We start from the raw sequence: 21,095 nt of genomic DNA on the forward strand, positions 1-21,095 counted from the left end.
CACCCACCACTCTCTGGGTGAAGAAGTTTCTCCTCAAGTCTGTCCTAAGTGGCCTACCCCTTATTTTTAAATTGTGCCCTCTGGTTCGGGACTCACCCATCAGCGGAAACATGCTTCCTGCCTCCAGAGTGTCCAATCCTTAAATAATCTTATACGTCTCAATCAGATCCCCTCTCAGCCTTTTAAACGCAAGGGTATACAACGTATCCTTGAAAGGTATATACCCAAACAAAGTAAGATAGTCCCGCCATTCTGGGAATTGACCTCGTGAACCTACGTTGCACTCCCTCAATAGCCAGAATGTCTTTCCTCAAATTTGGAGACCAAAACTGCACACAATATTTCAGGTGCAGTCTCACCAGGGCCCTGTACAGCTGCAAAAGAACTCTTTGCTTCTATAATCTGAGGTAACCTTCTTTGCTGTCCACTACACCTCCAATTTTGGTGTCATCTGCAAACTCCTCCAATTTTGGTGTCATCTGCAAACTTACTAACTATACCTCTTATGCTCACATCCAAAACTTTATATAAATGAAGAAAAGTAGTGGATCAATCCTTGTGGCACTCCACTAGTTACAGGCCTCCAGTCTGAAAAACAACCCTCTACCACCACCCTCTGTCTGCTATCTTTGAGTCAGTTCTGTATCCAAATGGATCGTTCTCCCTGTATTCCATGAGACCTAACCTTGCTAACGAGTCTCCCACAGGGATCCTTGTCGAACGCCTTACTGAAGTCCATATAGGTCACATCTTTGGACTGTGGGAGGAAACTGGAACACCCAGAGGAAACCCACACAGACATGGGGAGAACGTGCAAACTCCACACAGACAGTCACCCGCGGTTAGAATTGTACCCAAATCCCTGGCGCTGTCAGGCAGCAGTGTAAACCGCTGAACAACTGTGCTGCCCGAAGGCAAGGAAAGAGGCCATTCAGCCCATTCTTTCTGAAAGAGCAGCCCAATTAGCCCTACTCCCTCTCTAATCATCTACAATAAGTGTAGACGATGCAAGCTGAGGGAACTGCCAGTCCAATTAGACAAAGTATTGGTGAGGCAATATCTGGAGTACTGCATACAGTATTGGTCCCTGTATCTGCAGAAGGATGTAATTTCATTGAACAGAGTTCACAGAGGGTCCACCTGATTCATTCTAGAGATAAACGGCTTGTCTTAGGAGAGGAGATTAAGCACTTTAGATCTATCCCCATGAGAGTCAAGACGAATGAGCAAAGATCTAATATAACATGCGAAAGAAGATTGACAAGTAGACGTAAAGCAGATGTTTTCCCCACATGAGGCAAACTAGGTTGACAGGTCATACCTTTAGGATAAGGGGTGACAAAATTAAAACAGAGACAAGGGGGAATGACTTCTCTCAAAGTGTCATAAATCTGTGGAATTCACTACCCCAGAGTACGGTGGATGTCAGCACACTGAATAAGTTAGAGGAGGAGACGAACAGAGTTTTAATTAGCAAAGGATAGAAGGATTATGGAGAGTAGGCAGGAGGGTAGAGTTGAAGCCAAGATGAGATCAGCCATGATTGTATTGAATGGTGTTGCAGGCTCGAAGGGCTGAATGGCCTACTCCTGCTTCTAGTTCCTATGTTGATACACAAGCCACATTATTTTATACCTGAAGGTGTGGAAGTCATGCTTAAGGCTTTCAACAATGAGTCAGGAATCCCAAATCCTTCACTTAGTGGGAGTCCTCGACTTGGCAGAAAGTAGTTTAGATGCTGGCCTGGTAACTCTGAACCCGTCAACGTGTGCTTGTGTTTCTAAAACTCATCTGGATGCAGATGTCTCACTGCAGCAGTCCCTGAACAGAAAATCATGGCCAGATTGTGCCCTAATTCGTTCTGGGTTCTTGTCAAGAAACTTTAGGCCCAATTTTCTAGTTGTGCCAAACACAAGTCACAAGGTCATAAGATGTATCAGCAAAAGTAGGCAGTTCACACTATCGAGTGTTGTTGAACGGGAGAAAATTCCAGAATGCAGATATTTTGAGACTGACCAGAGAATGCTAATTAAGGGATCAAATCCAATGTGGAAACAAAGCTAAGAGAAAGTCTTAGTTGTTAACTTGCTTCCACTGATGGTGTCCGCATGCTTTTGCTTTAAGTTTTCAGCACAGCAACAGGCCATTCAGCCCAACTGATCCATGTTGTTTTTATGATGTTCCAAAGGTGCAGCCTTCTTCCAGCCCTCTCCATTTTGCCATATCACCATAACCTGCTATTACTTTCTCCCTCGCTTAAGCCTTGAGTGAATCCATTCACTGAACTATTCCTTTCGATAGAGAGCTCTGCCTTTTCAAACATCCTACTGTTATTGGTAGATAGAAGCGAGACCAGAAAACAGCACTTTCGCACCTGAGATGTCACCTGGTGTTGGTCGAAATAGGAGAGCTGCTGAAGTTTGGCAAAAATTGTCTCTAGGGTTAGAGGGGCTTCCTGTTTGGTCCTCTTCGACTTTTGACTTTCATCACCAGCTGCACAGACAAGAGGATGGGTTAAAAACAATACATTAGTTACACAAGCTTATTAGATGCAGCAACACTTTATCAAGAGGAGTTTTTAAAACAAAATTAACATTCAGTGTGAAACTGTGCATGCAGCTAATGCTAATAAAACGTGACTCACTGGTCTCTGCTGTACTTTTCTTGTTCAGTATTTTCAGGATATCCTTGATAATCTTTTTCAGCTGGTGCCTGGCTTCGTCCCTCTGCTTCCCCACTCCATACAGAAGGATGATTCGTTGATTGCACTCGTGACTTGAAGTCTCATCCTGTGGTTAGTGAGTAAGGCATGTTAACCAAATCCATACAAGGTCTATTATGGTAACCGATACGTTGGCATTTAAATTCCATTGCTTAGCATATTCGCATGGAATCTCCCTTGTGTGCAAATGTTAGTAATCCATCTATATTAAACAGGATAATCAATGAACAAGAAGAAATTAGACCCCATAATTATGACAGTCAATGTTTAATATTGAAGTCAGTATCTCATAACAAACTATTTCTGGAGTGATGCTCCTGCAAAGTGATTGTTAACAGGGAGATGGTGGCATCGTGTTATTGCCACTGCGTGTGTAATACAGAGGCCCAGACTAATGCTCTGGGGACACAGCATCAAATGCTGCCAAGGGAACTGGTGGAGTTTAAATCCCACAAAAAGAATCTGGAATTGGAATTAGCCTCAGTAATGAAGACCATGACTTAATCATTGATTGCCATGTGGCTCACTGAGCTCCTTCAGAAAAGGAAATCTGCCATCCTTACTCGGTCTAGTCGACACGTGAATCCAGACCCACAACAATGTAATTGGCTCTGAACAGCCTTCTGAAACATAGAAAGCTGCTCAGTTCCAGGGCAATTTGGGAAATGGGGACAGATACTGGCATTGTCAAGCTGCCCAAACCACGGTCAAGAACAATACATGACTGTCACGCAACAATAATTGGGTTGATTAGCAGAACTACCATATCTCTCAATTTTCTATGCACTGTGGTACCCAGGACAACAAACGCAGTTTACATACAGAGGCCCAATCCTCCGTTTGAGACCTTGTCTTTGTGTTTCAGGACTCAAGACAACACAATCAAGTCTAGGGCTGAGGTATGCTTGGCTCGTGTTGCCCGAGATGTCACATCCCCAATTTCCGCAGCACTTCACAGAAAGACAGAGGGCTGTAGTTAAGATGTTTCGAAGAGGAAGAAAAAGAAACATCTCAGAAATCCGCACAGCAGGCTACACCTGCAACACTTGTTCTATAGTTACAGAGATAGTGGTCTGGAAGGCAGTCATATGCCAAAGCTTCTCCTCCAGTGAGAGAGGAAATAAAGTGCAAGGTTATGAGGAAAAGGCAGGAGATTAATTGGATTGTTCTATGTGACAGCTAGCATTGGAACTAAGCCAACCTTCCATCCATTGAGAGAAAGTGAGAACTGCAGATACTGGAGATCAAAGTCAAAACGTGTGGCGCTGGAAAAGCACAGCCGGTCAGGCAGCATCCGAGAAGCAGGAGAGTCGATGTTCTGAGCATAAGCTCTTCATCAGGAACATTCCTGCTCCTCGGCTGCAGCCTGACCGGCTGTTCTTTCCTAGCACCATTCTTTTTGCCTTCCATCCATTGACTCCATCTATATGTCTCGCTGCCTCAGGAAGGCCTCAGTGGGAGACCCTTCCCACCCTGGTTATACTCTCTTCCAAACCTCTTCCGTTGGGCAGAAGATACACAAGTTTAAACAGACGTTCTAGCAGATTCATGAGCAGCTTCTTCCCCATTGTTTTTAGACTTCTGAAAGGACCTCTCAAATTTAATACTGACCTCGTTCTTTGTGCACCTTCTCTGCAGCCGTAACACTATATTCATCGCTTTGTTCAATGAGGACTGCAGATGTGGGAGATCAGAGTCGAGAGTGGGGTGCTGGAAAAGCACAGCAGGTCGGGCAGCATCCGAGGGAATTCCTGATGAAGGGCTCTTGCTCCCCGGATGCTGCCTTGACCTGCTGTGTCTTTCCAGTGCCACACTCTCATGTTTGTTCAATGACCCTAATGCTATGATCTGCCTGTACTGAATGCAAAACAAAACTTTTCACTGTACCTAGATACATGAGACAATAATCAATCAAATCAAACGGTGAAGCGAATGGTCTTGTTCTGTGTTGCATTATTCTTTGATACTATTCCAAGAAGAGCAATTGAAAACATATGAAAGCAATTTTTTTTTAATCTTTAAAACTTAAAAAAAATTACTGGCGGTTGAATTTCAAGAACATACATTGATCGTATCTTGAAGATTTACTCTCGCTGCACTATTGAGGTTGAAAAGGTTTGCCAATTTTTTGCTGACCATTGGTACTCACAGCAGGTCAGGCAGCATCCGAGGAGCAAGAGCCCTTCATCAGGAATTCCCTCGGATGCTGCCTGACCTGCTGCGTTTTTCCAGCAACATTTTCAGCTCTGATCTCCAGCATCTGCAGTCCTCATTTTCTCCCATTGGTACTCACAGACTCCCTACCAGAAATGCTGCAGTCGGTTTTTAACTTCATGGTGCAACACAGTTTCGACTTAAATAAAAAAAGTGAGAGTGCTTCCCATCAAATAATCCCAATCCACTCTGGGTAGTGGACAAAATGATTACAAGTCCCTGCAAAATGCCCTGTTAACCAAATATACCAGCAGAACATTCAGTCAAGTAACAGATGAATAACTGACAGCAAGAAACCCCTCAGTTTCACCTGCACTCCAAATTCAAAGGTGCTAATGTAGCCGGTTCAGGTCCTTTTAATTAGCATTGAGACCTATGCCAAGACCCTAGTCCTAGATATTCAAGAGAATCCATGTGAAGCTACCAAACAGGACAGAAGCATGCCAAACAGCACAAGCAGCAAGCGATCGATAGCGCTAAGTGATCCCACAACCAACAGATCAGATCTAAGCTCTGCAGTCCTGCCACATCCAGTCGAGAATGATGGTGGACAATTCAACAACTCACTAGAGAAACCTCCATCCCCAATGATGGCAGAGCCCAGCACATCAGTGCAAATGATAAAGCTGAAGTATTCACAGCAATCTTCAGCCAGAGGTGCTGAGTGGATGATCCATCTTGCCGTCCTCCAGTGGCCCCCAGCATTGAGTCATACCAGTCTTCAGCTAAATTGATTCAGTCCTCGTGATATCAAGAAACAGCTGTAGACATTGAAATGGCTATGGCCCCTGATAACATTCTGGGAATAGTACTGAAGACTTGTGCTCCAGAACTTGCCACTCCCTAAGCCAAGCTTTTCCAGTACAGTTACAAAACTTGAATCTACCTGACAATGTGGAAAATTGCCCCAGTATGTCCTGTACATAAAAAGCACGACATATCCAACATGGCCACTTACTGCTCCATCAGTCTACTCTCGATCATCAGTCAAGTGATGGAAGGGGTCATCAATCGTACAATCAAGCAGCACCTGTTCAGCAATAACCTGCTCAGTGACTCCCAGTTTGCGTTCCACCAGGGCCACTCAGCTTCTGACCTCATTACAGCCTTGGTTCTGACATGCACAACAGAGCTGAAAATCCAGAGGTGAGGTGAAAGTGACAGCCCTTGACATCAAGGCTGCATTTGACAGAGTGTGGCATCAAGGAGCCCAAGCAAAACTGAAATCAGTGGGTATCAGGGGGAAAACTCTTCACTAGTTGGAGTCATACCTGACACCTAGGAAGATGGTTATGGTCGTTGGAGGTTAATCATCTCAGCTTCAGGAATCACTGCAAGAGTTCCTCAGGGTAGTGTCCAGGGCCCAAACGTCTTCACTGCTTCATCAATGTCGCTTCCTCTATCATAAAGTCAGAAGTGGGGTTGCTTGCCAATGCTTGTACAGTGTTCAGCATCATTCGCGAATCCTCAGATACTGTAGCAGTCCATGTTCAAACGCAGCAAGATCTGGAGGACTTTCAGGCAGACAAGTAGCAAGTAACTAGACATGGTGTCAAGAGATGGTTAGAGACACTGGATATTGGTCTCACCTCATCAGTGGAATTCAGCTCTTTTGTCCATATTTGAACCAAGGCTATAATGAGGTCAGGAGCTGACTGGCCCTGACAAAACCCTGGGTGTCCCTGAGCAGGTTATCACACCACACAAAATCCCAGTCTATGACCATCAGCCAATAACAGACAATCTAGCCACCGCCCCTAGACATTTAATGGTGTTATCATCACTGAATCCCCGACTATCAACATCCTGGGGGTTACCATTGACCAGCCAACTGGATTCACCACATAAGCACTGGGTCTACAAAAGCAGGTTAGAGGCTAAGAATACTGCGGTGAGTAAGTACCTCCTTTCCACCATCTACAAGGCATAAGAAAGGGGTGTGATGGATTACTCCCCACTTGCCTGGATGGTTTCAGATCTAACAACACATGCAGCTTGACACCGTACAGGACAAAACAGCTCGCTTGATTGGCATTACATCCAAAAGCAACCACTCCTTCTACCACCAACGTTCAGTAGCAGCAGCACATACTATCTGCAAGGTGAACTGCAGAAATTCACCAAAGATCCTCAGACAGCACCTTTCAAACCGACAACCATTTCCATCTAGAAGGACAAGGACAGCAGATACATGAACACTCCACCAACGTCAAGTTCCCCTCCAAGCCACTCACTATCTGGACTTGAAAATACATTACCATTCCTTCACTGTCACTGGGTCAAATTCCTGTAAGTCCTTCCCTCATGGCATTGTGGGTCAACCCACAGCAGGTGGACTGCAGCGGTTCAAGAAGGCAGCTCACCCCCACCTTCTCAAGAGTAACGAGAGATGGGCAATAAATGCTGGCCCAGCCAGCGATGCCCACATCCCACAATAGTGAAAAATAAAGAACAAAACTCATTGCGGATAAGCATGAAATGTTCTGCTTTTAGCTCTGAAAAGGCAAAATGATCACAAAGAAAAATAATAACAAACATTATTTTTTGACCTGTTTTGGAATCTGTCAGGCCACACAGGAGAAGAATGCAGAAGTACGTTTTTCCACTGAAGGTATCTTCCCCTTTTTTCTTTGAATTTCCAGCAACGAAACAGGCCATTTGGCCCAACGGATTTACACTTTTTTTAACGGTCCGCATGAGCAGCCGCCTCCAAGCCCCTTCATCTGGCCAGATCCCCGTAACCTTTAATATTTTCTCCCCCCACCCGCTTAATCCTTAAATGTACCCATGCACTCAGATACTTCTTGTGGTAATGAATTTTGCCTTAAAATCAGAAGCAGCAAGAACAGGAGTAGGCCGTTTGGCCCTTGAGTCTGTTCTACTGTTCAACGGATTCATAATTAAAAACCATACAACATGTTTCAAATAAACCTGCTGTACTATAACTTTGTCCATCCCAGTCCAACACTGGCACCTCCACACAATAGAGTCATGGCTGATCCCAACATTCAAGTCCACTTCACCGTATTTTCCCTGCAACCTTTGATTCCCTGACTGATCTATAATAGACACAGGGACTTGGCCCCCACAGCTCACTGTGGCAAGGGGTTCTAAAGACTCTCAAACTTCAGAGAAGGAAGTCCTTCTCATCTCAATCTTAAATTGATACCCATTTATGCTAAGACTATGCCCAATGGTCCCGGACTCTCCCATGACAGGAAACATCCACTCAGTATTTACCCTGTCAAGCTCCTTAAGAATTCGTTATGCTTAAAACGACATCACCTCTCATTCTGCTAAATTTGAATGATTCCAAATTGTAGCATCGTACATACGTGATCTTTATAATCATTAAGTTCAGGACTTATCCACAAATGAATACATTTTCCCCATATCTACTCTGTCAAAGCTCATCTGAAGACTTACATTGTGAAGTCAGCCAATGTTGGTATGCTTCACAACAGTACGATTGATATGTCGGACCCAGATTTGGGTAATTGGGAGTATGTATGCTTAATTGCAGTTCTGATTAGCAAACAAGGAAGGATAATGGGCACAGTTATTGTGCAACGTGACTTCGGTGCACATTCACATTTTTTTTTCAGTCACTCATGAGATCGTGGACAGGGCAAGTAGGCAAGGTCTTTTCCCTGGGGTGGGGCAGTTCAAGACTAGAGGGCATAGGTTTAGGGTGAGAGGGGAAAGATATAAAAGGGGCCTAAGGGCAACCTTTTCACACAGAGGGTGGTGCATGCATGGAATGAGCTGCCAGAGGAAGTGCTGCAACATTTAAATGGGTATATGAATAGAAAGGGTTTAGAGGGATATGGGCCAAATGGGACTAGATTTATTTGGGAAATCTGGTCAGCATGGAGGAGTTGGACTGAAGAGTCTGTTTCTGTGCTGTACATCTAGGATTCCTTGTGAGCATCGCTTGCTAGATAAGCATCAATAGCCCTTGTGAAAATGGTAGTGAGCTGCTTTCTTGACCCACTGCAAATCCTCGAGGTGTAGGTAGCATCACAGTGCTTTAGGAAGGGTGTTCCAAGATTTTGACCCAGTCACAGTGAAGGTACAGTGATTATAATATCACGACAGGATGGTGTGGGGTTTATAGTGGAAGCTGCAGATGGTGATCTCACCATATGTGCATGAGTCAAGAGTGTGGCGCTGAAAAAGCACAGCAGGTTAGGGCAGCATCTGAGGAGCAGGAGAGGGTAGATGAAGATGCGGTTGAAGGTGATGGGTCGGGCAGGAGGTTGGAGTGGATAGATGGGAAGGATGGACAGGTCAGACAGTTCAAGAGGGCAGCGATGAGTTGGAAGGTTGGATCTGGGGGGGGAACATGGGGAAACTGGTGAAATTCACATTGATCCCACGTGGTTGAAGGGTCCCAAGGTGGAAGATGAGGCATTCTTCCACCAGACTTCAGGTAGTTAGGGTTTGGGGATGGAGAAGGCCCAGGACTTGCATGTCCTTGGCAGAGTGAGAGGGGCAGTTGAAGTGTTTGACCACAGGACAGTGGGATTGGTTGGTGTGGGTGTCCCAGAGATGTTCTCTGAAACGTTCTGCAAGTTTGCATCCTGTCTCCCCGGTGTGGAGGAGAATATATTTCTGCGCTTATTGATAAAACAGTAAGATGAAAGGCAGAGGTTTACTTTTTAAAAAGTGTGCATATTAGTTCTTTGGTCACTGAGTGCTAGATAGTCAAGTATGTGCACGTGAAGTACATTTGCCCGTATTATCCAAGGCATTGTGAGGGCTCTTGGAACCAGAGTTGTACAGCATGGAAACAGACCCTTCAGTCCAACTCATTCCATTTGCCAGCATTTGGCCCATAGCCCTCGAAACTGGTCCTATTCATATTCCCATCCACCACTTCCTCTGGCAGCTCATTCCAAACACGCACCATCCTCTCTGCGAAGAAGTTACCCCTTAGGTCCCTGTTAAATTGTTCCCCTCTCCCCTTGTGCAATGGTAGTGTTCCTTCCCCTGGACCAGAAGATTTGGTTCAAATTCCACCTATCTGGAGCCCATCAGAACAGGTTGATCAGAAATATCTAAAGGTATTTGTTGCTAAAGTTGGTACTCAGTGATGTCTATTGGAGAACATTTTCTGACACAATTCCAACTCTAACTGATGCAAAAGACTGAAAGTATTGTGCAATTATTTAACTTCCCTATTAACAGAAAACAATTTAAAAATTCAGAGGGGGTCAATTTAGGAGCAACAACCTATTCCTCTTTCAAAATGAGGTCATGTCTGAGCCATCTCAAACAGATTAAAAGATAACTTGAGCCTAAAGCAAAGAACCATATTCTATTCTTATTGACGGTTTGGACAACTAGAAAAATGAATTGTGGTCTTAGCAATTATAAGCAAGAGGTATATGTTCATTCATTTCAAAATTATATATAAGAAAATGCTGAAAACATAATGGAGTGATTCACAGCTGATCACAGGTAATAGAAGTATACATGATCAGAAGATTAGATAGGTTGGACAGTGAGAGATTTTTCCTCAGATAGTGATGGCACGAGGGGACATACCTTTAAATTGAGGGGTGATAGACAGAGGACAGATGTCAGAGGTAGGTTCTTTCCTCAGAGTAGTAAGAGCGTGGAATGCCCTGCCTGCAACAGGAGTAGACTCGCCAACTTTAAGGGCGTTTAAATGGTCATTGGATAAACATATGGATGATAATGGAATAGTGTAGATTCAGATTGTTTTCATAGGTTGGCGCAACATTGAGGGCCGAAGGGCCTATTCTGTGCCCTAATGTTCTATGATGTAACTAATTTGCGCATTTATAGAGTCATAGAGATGTACAGCATGGAAACAGACCCTTCAGTCCAACGCGTCCATGCCAACCAGACATCCCAACTCAATCTAGTCCCACCCGACAGCACCCGGCCCATATCTCTCCAAACCCTTCCTATTCATATACCCATCCAAATGCCTCTTAAATGTTGCAATTGTACCAGCCTCCACTTTTCTGAACCCTTTCATGTTTCACAACATCTTTCAGATAGGAAGGAGACCAGAATTGCACACAATATTCCAACAGTGGCCTAACCAATGTCCTGTACAGCTGCAACATGACCTCCCAACTCCTGTACTCAATACTCTGACCAATAAAGGAAAGCATACCAAACGCCTTCTTCACTATCCTATCTACCTGCGATTCCACTTTCAAGGAGCTATGAATCTGCACTCCAAGGTCTCCGTTTGAATGGGTAAGCATCTACACTGAACTTGTTTTGAGTTTCGTTTGAATCTAATCATGAATCAAACTCAGGAATAAATTTTCAACCTTCAACAACTTTACAGGTACAACTTTCAAGAGACTCACTTCCAGCTACAAACTCTATCTTGCAGTTCCCTGATTTTATCTGACTATAACCAAGGGCCTAATTTGAACAGAAACAAAAACAGACATTGCTGGTAAAGCTCAGCAGGTCTGGCAGCAATCAGAGTTAACGGCTCAGGTTCAGTGACCCACCCTCAGAACGACGGTAGCTAGGAAAATGTCGGTTTATGTGCATAAGATCAGGTGGGCGGGGGGAATGACTATTCATGGCTAACAATAGGCAGTGTGTTCCTGAAGAAGGGCTTATGCCCGAAACGTCGATTCTCCTGCTCCTCGGATGCTGCCTGGCCTGCTGTGTTTTTCCAGCACCACATTTTCCAACTCTGGTCGCCAGCATCTGCAGTCCTCACTTTTCTCCTAATGTATAATGGCAAACAATATGTTACCACATTGTATTGTTCGCCGCTATCAGGTTCCACTAATAGCCATTCACCCTTCCATCCAGATCATTGTCCACTCCTTTGTTTTCTAACTGTTCTTCTCTCTCTTTGGGCTCTATCCCCATCTATTTTACTCCTTACCCCCTCCCCCCAGCATAGCTTCTGCATATAAACTGACATTTTCTGATCTACCACCACTTCTGAGGAAGGGTCACTGGACCCAAAACGTTAAATCTGATTTCTCTCCACAGGTGCTGCCTTTTCCAGCAACTTCTGTTTTTGTTTCTGATTTACAGCATCTGCAGTTCTTTTGATTTTTCCCTAATTTATACAGGACATACTGATTAGAGGTCAATTATAAAGGCCCATAATACTGAAAGTGGCCATTTATAATTGCTTATGCTCAAATCATGATTAAGCATTGACTATACTGAATGTGAAGTCACATGACACCAGGTTATAGTCTGACAGGTTTATTTGAAATCACAAGCTTTCGAAGCACTGCTCCTTCGTCAAGTGAAGTCACACACCTTATTGGTCTCTGCCTTCTGAACCATTGTCCTATGAACCTTTCAGTATCTTCTGCGATTCTGGGCATTGACAGATGCTTAACCATACCGCTACTGTAGACAGAGTTAGTGAAAGCAAAGTGACTCAGTGGTAATCTCACACGTGACTGTCAATCTTGTGGCACGAAGAACTGAAGGCAGAATTAGGGGCAGACGATATACTGTGGAAAGTTGGTACCCGAAACCGAACTACCAGGTGGCATCGAGAAAGGTCCCATACCACAGAGTAATATAGAAAGATAGAAAACAGCAGCACAAGGAGGCCATTCGGTCCTTTGAGCCTGCTCTACATTTCAATATGATCACGGTCGATCATTCAACTCAGTACCTGCTCCCACTTTCTCCTCATACCCTGAGATTCCTTTAACCCAAAGAACTACAGCTATCTCCTTCTTGAAGGCATTCAATGTTTTAGCCTCAACCTCTTTCTGTGACAGACAATCAAAGTGTGACTAATGCAACTAACCACGGTGTTAGGTGCATTAGTCAGGGGTAAATATAGAGTAGTGGAATGGGTCTGGGTCTTCGGAGGGTCAGTGTTGGGCCGAAGGCCCTATTTCCATACTGTAGGGAATCTAATCCAATTGCATCAATCCCACTGAAGGCGCAATAGGGAGGCAGTCAACCCAAACACTGTCTGAAATATCCTAATCCTTTTGGCAGTCATTAACCCTTTAAAAAGGTACCTCTTTACCGTGACATGGAAAAATGAATTAAGATGAATGGTATCATGGTAATGACGAAAGTTGACCTTAACTTCACAACACCTTGATGAAATTTGTACCATTTTTGCCCGTTTGATGCTAAATAACTGAAAAATACATGGCGAGTACTTCTGTCAGTGTTCTACTGTGAACCTGCAGCTTGAGAACACAGGAAACCTACACTCCTCAAAGAGATACTTTAAACTTTGGTGTATTATAGGAAGCCTGACCAGTTGCACGATGGGTTCTTGTGGCAGGAAGCAATAGATATTGCAGAACGGGGTGTGGGTAAATATCTTTCCATATCCTGGTCAATACTGAGTACAACCAAAGAAAACCTCAGACATATTTTTGGATGTGGTTTAGCAACAGGATGAAATATCTTCATTTAAAAAAAAATTACCTTCTAAACCATAACAAGACCAATTCCCATGAAACAATACATGCAAAGCCGTTAGTTCTGGACTTGAAAATTTGCTTGAAATTTATTCTGTAAATTAATGTTCAATACTGAACAACAGATGACAGACATAGTGACGCTATCTATTGATGTGAATTTCAGTTGTATACAACTTGCAACGTTTTAAAAGCCTTCCTACCCATAGTAGGATCCATTAACATAAGTAAATGATACATGTTGATCATTTACAAGTCTCAAGATGCAAAAACTAGTGAAAACCCACTGCAGAGAGAACGATTAATCTCTTTTGAGCTGAACTGAAATGATAGAATAACACCATTGCATATTCTCAGTCACCACTAACTAGTCACTCAGTTCCGAAGCTGCATGCTGTCTATCCATAAACACAACTTCATCCAAATCCATATTTGCTCGAAGTTGGCACTTTTCCTGAGTCAGAAGGCCATGGATGCAAGGCTCAATGTGACCTGAATCAAGGCTGACATCATGAGAGACAGTCCCGAGGCACGTGCTTTACTGCAGAAAGCACTTGTCTCAAATACAACACATGAAATAAAACAAAAGGACATAAGGACCAGCTTGTCAACACTCTGTGCACTACCACCTCAATCCATCTGATTGTCACCACAGCAACATCCAAATTAGAATGAATCAAAATAAACGTCTGGTTAAATGATCACCTGGTTCTGATGGAGGTCAATACCGGCGTGGCCATTTCAATGATCACAGAACCAGTCTTTAACAAACTTCACTCTGGGCTCCAACTCACAAGCTTGCACAAGACTTTGGCTAGATGGAGAATGTACATTGGTGAACCTTCCCAGATTAAGGATACAATTTTAGTTCAAGTCTCTTATGAGAAGCAGCTAGTTCCATTACAACAGTTTGTAGCAAAAAGCTCAGACTGAAGCTTGATGGGGCCAAATTGGTTGAGAAAGATTCACCCAAGATTGGCTGAACGTTTTTCGATGAGAAAATGGCTGCCTTAGCGAAGTCCTAATTAAATAACCAGAAGATTTTCAGGAAGGTCTAGGGTCTATCAAAGGAGTCATGGCCAGCTTGCATGTTGACCAGGAAGCAATTCCATAATTCTGCAAGGCCCGCCCACTGGCAGCTGCCTTGTAGGTAAACGTAGAGGCAGAAATCAGAAAACTGGAAAGCAAAGGAATCATCAAACCAGTCCAGTCTGTGGAATGGTCAGGACCAATTGTAATAATTGACATGCCAATGGATTGGTTTACCTTTGTTAAGATTTTAATCAAACTGTAAACCAATTTTCACAGCTGAATAAATATCCAATCCCTCACATAGAGGATTTATACACAAATCTGGTAGGGGGGTGTCCTTCATGAAGCTGTACATGAACCATACGCACTTGCAATTGCGGTTTTATAAGGATTCCCAAAAGTATGCTACAATTAATACCTAGCTGAAAATGTGTTGCTGGAAAAGCACAGCAGGTCAGGCAGCATCCAAGGAACAGGAGAATCGAGGTTTCGGGCATAAGCCCTTCTTCATGAATTGGGCTTATGCCCGAAACGTCGATTCTCCTGTTCCTTGGATGCTGCCTGACCTGCTGCGCTTTTCCAGAAACACATTTTCAGCTCTGATCTCTAACATCTGCAGCCCTCACTTTCTCCTCTACAATTAATACCTATAAAGGTTTGTACCAAAATACGAGACTGCCATTTGGGATACCATCAGCCTGTGAATTTTTCAGTAGACAATAGAGAACATTTCACAAGATCCATCACAAGGTCGTCATTTATCCAGATAACGTGCTAATAACAGGGAAGACCAATAAGAAGCACTAAGAAAATGTGGACATACTTGTTTGACATTTCTCCTAGGTGGATGTGTGCCTTAGAGGGGAAAGACATGTGTTCCAGACACCCAAAGTGACCAACTTGGGCTACAGAGTTGACAAAACCGGGTTACACCAGTTGGATGATAAAGTAAGGACAATGAAAGGTGCTCTGACTCCCAAGTCAAAATCGGAGGTTAGATCTTTCTTTGAGCTGGTGAACTATTACAGCAACGGGCATGCCAATGCCAAGCACAAGAGCCCATTAAGCGAGAGAGGCATTTTACTTAAGAAGATGAAGTTCAGTGCAGGAATCCCAGGAATGGCCCTGCATGGGTAAGAGGTATATTCAACTCAAGATTAGATCCAGTGACGTATAAAGTTCAGGTAGGTGTGATGGTCCTTAACAAGTACCTGGACCATGTGAAAGGTGGAAACTTGTAAACAGCATGGTAGTTAAACATGCTCAGCTCCTCGACCATTCTGGAACCCATGAGTTCTCCCTCTCCATCAAGCATTGAGGATCCCTGGGAATCTGAGATGGACACGGTGAATGTCACTGACTCGACACCTTTGCCGTCTGATGAGGAGAATAATTTCTTCAGAGACCCTCCGGGTGCAAGAAGTGAGCTACTGCACAATACAGAGGCAGAGTTGGCAGAACCTGACCCAGCGCTAAACGCCCCAACAGGAGCCACAACAAACAAACATAGTTTTAGGGTCGGGGTGACAGATTTAAATCAGAGATGAGGAGGAATTATCATTCACAAATGGTCGTGAATCTGTGGAATGCCCTACCCCAGGGTGTGGTGGATGCGGGGACATTGAGTATATTTAGGAAGGAGATAATCAAATTTTTAAGCAGCAACAGGTCGAAGGTTTATGGAGATCGGGTGGAAGAGTGGAGTTGAGGCCAAGGTGAGATCAGCCATGATGGTACTAAATGGTGGAGCAGGCTCAAAGGGCTGAATGGCCTACTCCTAGTTCCTACATTCTGATCAAACAGCAGCATTTGGCTGGGTCCCAAAGGAAGCTACAGCACTGATTCAGTCAGATCCATTCAGACACCAACTTTGCAGGGTCAGAGTTCAAAAAGGCAGCCAGCAACTTGGCTGATACAGTATTATTTAACGCTGGGATGTGCAGGTACAGTCGAGGGGAGATCATGAACTGAATACAGTTCAGGGTGGCACGGTGGCAAAGTGGTTAGCACTGCTGCCTCACAGCGCCAGAGACCTGGGTTCAATTCCCGCCTCAGGCAACTCTCAGTGTGGAGTTTGCACATTCTCTCCGTGTCTGCGTGGGTTTCCTCCGGGTGCTCCGGTTTCCTCCCACAATCCAAAAATGTGCAGGTTAGGTGAATTGGCCATGCCAAATTGCCCGTAGTGTTAGGTGAAGGGGTAAATGTAGGAGTATGGATCTGGGTGGTATACGCTTCGGTGGGTCGGTGTGGACTTGTTGGGCCGAAGGGCCTGTTTCCACACTGTAAGTAATCTAATCTAATCTAATCTCATCTACAGACTGCAGAGAAGGAGCATATTTTTAACAGGTCGGCATTAATCCCAATGTTGTTTTTTTTAAGAAAGCACTGATTCAATAGTCACATTACAAAACCCAGAATAAAATAAATTTGCGAAACTGGTATTTTATGCTTTTGTTTTAGTGCTACCTATCTTTATTTGTACAGTGATCATAAAATGTCACTTGAGGCCAAGCAGTAGAGACTAAGAATTGCATTCTGCATGGGACAATGCCTCCAAAAGAGAGGATTTGATAGTGAAGCAGAGTTTGAGACAGTCAGTGATAATTCCAGAACTTAAAATGAACTACGAAACTGACCAATATTTCCAGCTGCGGACAGCAGACAGCAAGGGGGAAATATTTTTGTTGTGAATTACATAACCAGAATAGAAAGCAGAAGTCGTGATAAAGCTGCAACTCGGAAGACAATAGGTCCTTGTTTCCAACAGATGAATACAAGTACAATTCCTCATAGAGAACACTCGCTCATTCTCATACACAGAGGTCAGATTGCTCGACACTTCTGACATCATCAACCAGGAACCGCGGGCAAAGACACAGCAGGTAACAACTTCAAACCTTCACTTAGAGAATTAGTGGAAGCATTTAGTGAAAGGATTAATCAAATCCATAAATTGTTATTATGATTTAAGCAGACAGCAAAACACAAATCCAAGTCTGATGAAGGGTCATTCGACCAGAAACATTAACTCTGATTTCTCTCCACAGATGCTGCCAGACCTGTTGAGCTTTTCCAGCAATTTCAGTTTTTACTTTCAATAATGAGAAATCCTGGCTAAACATTTGCAGTTGTTATGCACGATAATCATTGTAGCATTAATTTTTATTTTGATATCCGGTTGCATATTTTTCCATTTCCACTTTTTGAAAAAGGTCATTATTTGCACAACGTTCTCAAGGGTTTATGTATTTTCGAAGGATGCTGCGAATGCTCCAAGTTCTCACCTTTTTTTTTAAAAGAAAGAGAGTGTAAGCAGCCATGTCTTCTTGAAACAAAATAATTTACTGGATTGACTGGACTAACCCATTCAGGGTAAAGGAAAGAAATATTCCTCACTCATATATTTAAGGTTAATAAAGTAAGGTTCTGTGTATGAAAGCCAAAGGAGGAGTCATCAGTCTGTGCCCAACTTCAAATTTCTACATGCGAATTTACTGCACAATTGTGCAATCTTCTACTATCGCATTTACAATCTATTATCTGTAGCTTCTTGCTCATGGTGTGTATAGATAATGCAGCTGCACCCAGCTTTGTTTCAAAATCAAACATTTTTTTACTTAAATTATCTGTCTCGTCTTTTTCACTTGATCAATGCAATAATTTTCTGTATTTCATTCATAAGTGGCTCACTTCAAAGTATTTGGAGAGAAAACATTTGTAACAATCTGCACTCATGATATTGTTAATATATTTTGTTTGGCACACAACGTTCCATGTTAATATACGCTCCCATTTCACTCTCAATCACATCTCACTTCTCTGACTGGATCACACAAATCCTGCAGCTCTTACGCAATGTTTTGACAGCAAGCATCAGAATTCCCATGCCTACTCACTTCCTCTAGTCCTTGGAAGCTTCAAACTTGAACTGTATTGTAGGTTATCCATCGCAGTGTTAGACCAGTGCTCTATAGATTGAGTCCATTTAGGGTGCCTGAAGCATTTCCCACAGAAAATGTTAAAACACAGCATGGATCGGAAGCCTATGAAGCCTCTTAAAAATACAAATAAATACATTACAATTTCATAGACAAGGGAGTCACTTTCCTGCCTTGTTTGTTTTAATGAAAAAGATAAACAGATGTGCAGCTTGACCCTCTGGCTCCAACCCTACCAACAGAGAAACCTGCCCCACCTCAGTGGGTGATGGCTCCCTTTCACAGAGATACGTGTCTGAGTAGATGGACAGGGGCATCACACTAACATGTGAATGTCTGTCTAGTCCTTATGCAGAAAGGTTCCTCATCACAAAAAGCCGCAATGCACTTTGCAGCCAACAAAGGTCTTTTAGAAGTGTAGTCACTATTGTGATGCAAGAAAAGCAACAGTCAACTTGCCCACAGCAAGCTCCTGCAAACAGCACTGTGGTAAGTGTGGACCAACCTGATTGCAGAGGTTAAAAAAAACTGCATGGCAAAGTGATGAGAAACTAACTGCTTGACCACGCACGCTAAGAGTGTGCCAGTTTGTCTGGAGACAAGAGGGTGGTCCATCCAGTCAGAGTCTGACAAGAGGGATAAATCCCAGGTTTCTCCCACTGACCCAGTTGCATGCAAAGGTACTGGGACAGAAAGTCAGGTGTGACTTAGCGCAGTAGAAAGCTGCAGAATGCTGAGAGGCAGCAAATCCAGCTGGTGCAGTGCCAGCTCAAACCGTGCTCATGGGCAGCACAGTGGCTCAGTGGTTAGCACTGCTGCCTCACAGCACCGGGGACTCGGTTCAATTCCCGCCTCGGGCAACTGTCTGTGTGGAGTTTGCACATTCTCCCTGCGTCAGCGTGGGTTTGTTCCAGGTGCTCTGGTTTCTGCCCACAGTCCAAAGATGTGCAGGTTAGGTGAATTGGCCATGCTAAATTACCCATAGTGTTAGGGGCACTAGTCAGGGTGGGTTGCTCTTCGGAGGGTCGGTGTGGACTTGTTGGGCCGAAGGGCCCATTTCCTTACTGTAGGGAATCTAAAAATAAACTTCAGCAGCTGCTGGTTAGTCAGTGTTTCGCTACTTGTCTACATAAGCAATGTAGGTGCGCCCAGGACTTCCCAGCTCTTAGAATGAGCCAGCTGTTCTGTGACCCTACCACTATCTCAGCTCTGGGGAAGTGCTGCTGGTGGCGACTTGTCTCAAACCCTTAACCTGCCCACAGGTTTGTCTCCCTCACTGTGCCACTCCTCTATCAATCACCAACTAGCTTCTGGGAAAGGAGGGAATGATGGGGAAGGGGTGCACTGATGGTGGTGGAAGCTGCTGGAGAAGGAGGTTGTATCCCGACAGGACAATATGCAGTTGTAGCCAGATCTACAAGAGCAGGCAGGCTAGCAAGAGCAGGATGTTGCTGGGAATGGAGGGTTTGAGTTATAAGGAGAGGCTGGATAGGTTGGGACTTTCTTTCACTGGTGTGTAGGAGGCTGAGGAGTGACCTTATAGAGGTTTATAAAATCATCAGGTGTATAGATAAGGTGAATGGTAAGTGTCATTTACCTAGGTTGGGGCATTTAAGTCCTCTGAGTATGATCTTTTGCGCATTCCTGCCTTGCTTCATCCCACCACTGAAGGCAGTGTTTCCTTCACTAAACCAGCCTCTTCGTTTCTTTCAGTTTTTCATCTTGGACCAAATTAGTCAGAGTCACAGAGATGTGCAGCGGAGAAACAGACCCTTCGTCCAACTTGTCCACGTTGACCAGATATCCTATATCAATCTCGTCCCATTTGCTAGTACTTGGCCCATATCCTTCTAAACCCTTCCTAGTCAGATGCCTTTTAAATGTTTTAATTGTACCAGCCTCCACCACTACCTTGGGCAGCTCATTCCACACAGCACCCTCTATCTATCCCTGCTCACCCTAAGTCTATGCCCTCTAGTTTCGGACTCCCCTAACCTGGGAAAAAAAGACCTTGACTAATGATCCTATCCATGCCCCTTATGATTTTATAAACCTCTATAAGGCCACCCCTCAGCCTCTGATGCTCCAGGGAAAAACAGCCCCAGCCTATTCAGCCTCTCCCCACAGCTCAAACCTTCCATGCAGTTCTCCAATCCAGGAGGGAAAACATATCAAGAAAAAAATTCAGAGAGTGTAGCAGGCAAGAGACATTGACTGAAGCCTCCAACTTGTTTAAGACCCCAACAGCCTCTGCTTAAACCTCAACCTAAAAGCTAAGTAAAAACTAGAAAGCCAGGTCTGAGAGAGCTGGCCACACCCAGGCTCCTTTCATTGTTCCAATTTTTAAAAAAAGCCAAGATCTCACAAACGGCTTACTTTCTTAGAAACAGCTAGTCACCTCTGCCTTACAACTTCTCTTCAAAACAAAAACCAGGACAAAATAACTTCTTAAAGTGACAGCATTGTCACATTTATAAGGCATGACCATATAAATAAGGAGTAGGCCATTCAGCCCATCAAGGCGAAAGTGAGTACTGCAGATGCTGGAGATCAGAGCCAACAGAGCGATGCTGGAAAAGCATAGCTGGTCAGGCAGCATTCAAGGAGCAGGAGAATCGATGTTTTGGGCAAAAGCCCTTCATCAGGAATGAGGCTGTGAGCCTTGGGGGTGGAGAGATAAATGGGAAGGGAGGTGGGGAAAGGGAGGTAGGGTTGGGTTTGCAGGAGGTAGCTGAGAGCGAGTCTATTTTCAGAATGTGGCTGAAGAGT

General features: G+C 44.0%; 1 protein-coding gene across 8 annotated transcripts in view; it reads right to left on the reverse strand.

Annotated features, from left to right (window-relative positions):
• The window catches only part of LOC122556191 (mediator of RNA polymerase II transcription subunit 12-like protein), a 609,874-nt gene that overhangs the window by 159,990 nt on the left and 428,789 nt on the right, over positions 1-21,095 (reverse strand). For all 8 annotated transcript variants that reach the window (XM_043702730.1, XM_043702729.1, XM_043702725.1 and 5 more), the window contains exons 17-18: positions 2,645-2,789; positions 2,375-2,493 (exon numbers count right to left, since the gene is read on the reverse strand). In XM_043702730.1, coding sequence (XP_043558665.1) covers positions 2,375-2,493; positions 2,645-2,789 — 264 coding nt within the window. The remainder of the gene's footprint in view (positions 1-2,374; positions 2,494-2,644; positions 2,790-21,095) is intronic.

This window comes from Chiloscyllium plagiosum, chromosome 13 (genome assembly GCF_004010195.1).
Source record: "Chiloscyllium plagiosum isolate BGI_BamShark_2017 chromosome 13, ASM401019v2, whole genome shotgun sequence".
NCBI classification, from domain to species: domain Eukaryota; kingdom Metazoa; phylum Chordata; class Chondrichthyes; order Orectolobiformes; family Hemiscylliidae; genus Chiloscyllium; species Chiloscyllium plagiosum.